The sequence below is a fragment of the Vigna unguiculata genome, chromosome 4 (genome assembly GCF_037176805.1).
Source record: "Vigna unguiculata cultivar grain cowpea cultivar isolate G323 ecotype 2 chromosome 4, ASM3717680v1, whole genome shotgun sequence".
NCBI classification, from domain to species: domain Eukaryota; kingdom Viridiplantae; phylum Streptophyta; class Magnoliopsida; order Fabales; family Fabaceae; genus Vigna; species Vigna unguiculata.
This window is the reverse complement of record NC_140795.1, coordinates 44,285,628-44,290,073: the sequence shown is the minus strand read 5'-3', so window position 1 is coordinate 44,290,073 and position 4,446 is coordinate 44,285,628. Positions and strand designations below refer to the sequence as shown.

Here is a 4,446-nt window from a genome sequence, read left to right as displayed (position 1 = left end):
TTAAGTGAAATAACTTATTTTTAATTTTAACATTATATTTTATTTTATATCAACCATAATATATATATATTTTATCCTCTCAATCCCCAGACTGAAAAATAATGTTAAATAAATATTAATATTCTCATGTTAAAATATGTATATATTATCCCACAATAAATATAATTATGAGCATAATAGATAAGAAATTCCATTAAGTCTGAAAATTGTCATACATTTGGAAATCATAAATCAAATAAATAATTTATTTTATAATTAATTATCACTTTTACATTTTTGTCTACGTTTACCTATAAATACAATACATTAGTAATCACTCAATTCCTTTCATACATATATTTTATATTTTATATTATTATTGATTTGAGCTTCAGAAAAATTTTCTGGAGTGGATCTCCTTTTATTTGATTTATGATCAATCTTTTCATAATATTAATAAGTAATAATATTAATAAATGATAATATTAATATTAATAATAATAATAATAATAATAATAATATAATAACAATAATAATAAGTAAAAGTAATAAATAATAATAATATATAATCATAACAATAGTAATAATAATTTTATTATTATTATTATTATTATTATAAGAATAATAATAAGTATTTTTATAAAAGATAACGATACGTTAATTCATCGAAAACTTACTCATTTCTACCGTGTCAAATTAGGTGGAGTTTTTAAAAATAATTTTGAATTATTTTTAAAATTTTTGATAATGACAATTTCAGGCACGCTAATAAAAGGTGGGGTTAGGGTTTCATTTTGAGGAACCGCAAGAAGAAGGATAATAAGAATATTTATAAGTGGCATTTTAGTTGATAATAAGGATATTTTAGTTAATCGATTAGTTGTTGAGATATAAAATGACAAAAAAATTAAAAGAATGGATATGTATCAAGATTTTAAGTAAGGGTGAATTAGTACTTATCTTTTTTAATTTTCTTCTCTCGCTCTGTTGGTAGGTATTAGTAGATATTAGTAGATTGGTAGAAATATTGTTAGTAGATAAAAGTTCTTGACTTTTCTCTCTCTAAGCAAGGGGAAGAATTATTCTATTTTTTTTTTTATTAGCAATGAATTGGATAGTATATAAAGAGTATTTAGCATGCATAAGCAATAAGCAGTTCTTAGTAACAAAAAAAGAAACGCTTGTTTGGTGCATAGAAGTTGTGTTAAAATGAATTCCTCCATTTTGATTATGGTGTTGATTCATGTTTGTTGGGTTTCCTTTAGTGTATGCAGAGAGACAATGTGCATCGGAAGTGAAAGAGAGATACTACTGAAGTTGAAGCAAAATCTGAAAGATCCTTTTAAAACACTTTCTTCTTGGAATGCTACTGCCAAGAAGTATAATGAAATTCTCTGCAACAACGTCACATCTCATGTTGCAGAGATTCACCTTGGCACTCCACCTCCTCCTTCCGATGAGAACTTGAGTGAACAAGCTTCCGAAGAGTATAATCCTTGTTTGGATCTTTCCGGTCATCTCGATAACTTGAACGACAATTATTCTTGTGCTACATATTTCAATTCCTTCTCAAATTCATCCTTTTCTAATTTCTTATGTTTTGATGTGCGTGTTTGGACTCAAAAACTTGTTTGTCTATTTTTAAGTTTTACCAACTCTTTCTGATGATTTTCAAAACCTCACAAATCTTGAAAATTTTGACTTGAAAGGAAATTTGTCCTCACGTTTTGGGAAATATGACTTCACTAGTTTTGCTTGATTTGTCGGACAATCAACTTAAAGGGTTTATTCCATCTTCTTTAGGAAATCTGGCTTCTTTGGTAACAGTTAATTTGTCGTGCAATCTACTTGAAGGCCCAATTCCAACTTCTTTGGGAAATGTGACTTCTTTGTTTACACTTGATTTGTCACACAATGAACTTGAAGGTCCAATTCTAACATTTTCAAGAAATGTGACTTCTTTGATTGTACTTGATCTCTCGTACAATAGACTTTCAAGTCTGACAAATCAATTTGAGGTTAATAAAAGTATTATCACAATAAATTTTTGTAGCAACAAAATTGGTCGAAAAATTCCAAGATCAATTGGAAAACTTTCATCGTTGAGATATCTTACTCTATCCAATAATCAACTTAGTGAAAATCCATTTGAAAATCTTAGATCGCTCTCCGAATTGTCATTCCTTGATATTGGTGATAATCGTTTTGAAGGAGTGGTCATGGAAGATCATCTTTCAAATCTTACAAGCTTGAGTGAGTTTTATGCATCAGAAAACTATTTCACTTTAAAAGTAGATCCCAATTGGAATCCCACTTTTCAACTTACCGACTTAGATATGAGCACCGGAAAATTAGGTCCCAACTTTCCATCATGGATTCACTCACAAAGCAACCTTCACCATTTATCTATGTCTAATACAGGGATTTTAGATTCTATTCCATCTTGGTTTTGGGAAACATTTTCTCAAGTTTCTTTTGTGAACCTATCTCACAATTACATCCATGGTAACCTTGGGGCTACATTAACGATTCCAATATCTATGGATGTTGTTGATCTAAGTGCAAATAACTTGTGTGGTCAATTGCCCCCTATTTCACGTGGCGTGGCCTTTTTAGATCTTTCAAGCAATTCATTCTACAAATCCATGGATAATTTTTTATGTAATAATGATGACAATGTAATGTGGTTTCTCAATCTTGCTTCTAATAATTTGTGGGGAGAAATACCTAATTGTTGGATGTTTTGGCCAAATTTAGTGTATATAAATTTGCAGAGCAACAATTTTGTCGGCAACTTACCTCCGTCCATGGGTGCCTTGGAATCAATGGAGTTTTTACAACTTGGTAACAATTCACTCTCAGGAACGTTTCCTACGAGTTTGATGGAGAATGAATTATTGACACTTTTGGACATGAGAGGAAATAAACTCGTAGGAACTATTCCAAAGTGGGTTGGAGAAAAGTTCTTAAATATGAGAATCCTTTGCCTAAGTTCAAACATTTGTTCTGGTCATATCCCAAATGAAATATGCAAAATGAGTCTCCTTCAAGTTTTAGACCTTGCACAAAATAATTTATCCGGTGGTATACCTACTTGTTTCAATAAATTTAGTGCCATGACACTAATGAATAAAAGTACAAATTCTATTATAGAATATTCACCAACATTGACAGATTATTCTTCCGTTATTGGTACCGTTGGTGTGCTTCTTTTGCTAAAGGGAAGAATAGTTGAGCACAAAAACATTCTGGGATTGGTAACAAGTATTGATTTGTCAAATAATCAATTGACCGGAGAAGTACCAATTGAAATAACATATTTAAATGGTTTGATATTTTTGAACTTGTCCCACAACCAACTAATTGGTCATATTCCAAGAAGCATCGGTAACATGGGATCGTTATTGTCCATCGATTTCTCAAAGAATCAACTTTCTGGTGAAATCCCTCAAACCATTTCACATTTGAGCTTTCTAAGTTTGCTAAATTTGTCTTATAATCATTTAAAGGGGAAAATTCCAACAGGAACTCAATTGCAAACATTTGATGCCTCCGACTTCATTGGGAATGATCTATGCGACTCACCACTACCCATCAATTGCAGCACCATTACAAAAATTGATAATTTTGATCACATCGAAAAAGGTAAGGATAAACATGGGATAAACTGGTTTTTTGTGAGTATGACATTTGGATTTGTCGTGGGATTTTGGACAGTGATCGGTCCTTTGCTCATTTGTAGATCATGGTGTTATACCTATTTTCATTTCCTTAACTATGTTTGGTTTAAACTTCAATCTCTTTTTTGATGCAAGTACTCTATATAGTATAATGAAAAATAAATTGTAATAAAACATGGAAATTAATTCTATTTACACTACATTGCCAGTTGATAAAATTTTCAAACCATTTCTCATATTATTTATGTCTTGTTTGATTTTTATTTTTCAAATTTGATAGTGTTGTGTAAATTATCTTAGTAGATGTCAACTAAAATACTACATATGTTGAACTTATTGTAGATAAATTCTAGTTAAATTTTTCATTTGGGTTATTAGATCAAGAAATTATAATTTAATTAAAAAAATTCAAGTATATGAATTTAATTTGAACTACGTATAATATACTTTTGTTTAAAATACTTGGAGGATATGTTCAAACATTTGAAATATTGGTATTAGGAAGAATGTGAACTGATTTAATGGGGTCTATTTTTAGATATAGAGAATAAATGTACAGTTAAAAATAAAAAATATTTTAGGCTTCTTTGTACGTCTTTCTCTAGTTTTCTAACCCATATATAAAATATACAGAACTTAAAGTGTTTGTACCAATTTTTTTTTTCCCTTTACTTGACCAAATTTTCTAATCCATAGAAAGGAGAGAACAATAAAGACTCATTAACAATTTAAAGTGTCTATGATATAATAATTTATGCAATTAGTATGATTAATTTTCTAACCCATG

General features: G+C 29.5%; 1 protein-coding gene across 1 annotated transcript; it reads left to right on the top strand.

Moving 5' to 3' along the window:
• The first annotated feature begins 1,179 nt into the window (after window positions 1–1,179).
• On the top strand, window positions 1,180–3,788 carry LOC114180869 (receptor-like protein EIX2). The gene has a single exon (XM_085671800.1). It carries the CDS (start codon window positions 1,716–1,718, stop codon window positions 3,786–3,788), a length of 2,073 nt encoding a protein of 690 aa, XP_085527926.1. The 5' UTR covers window positions 1,180–1,715.
• The last annotated feature ends 658 nt before the right edge of the window (window positions 3,789–4,446 follow it).

Bases quoted from the DNA above. Each gene is read 5' to 3' on its own strand.
- LOC114180869 (XM_085671800.1), top strand. From the start codon at position 1,716: ATGACTTCACTAGTTTTGCTTGATTTGTCGGACAATCAACTTAAAGGG.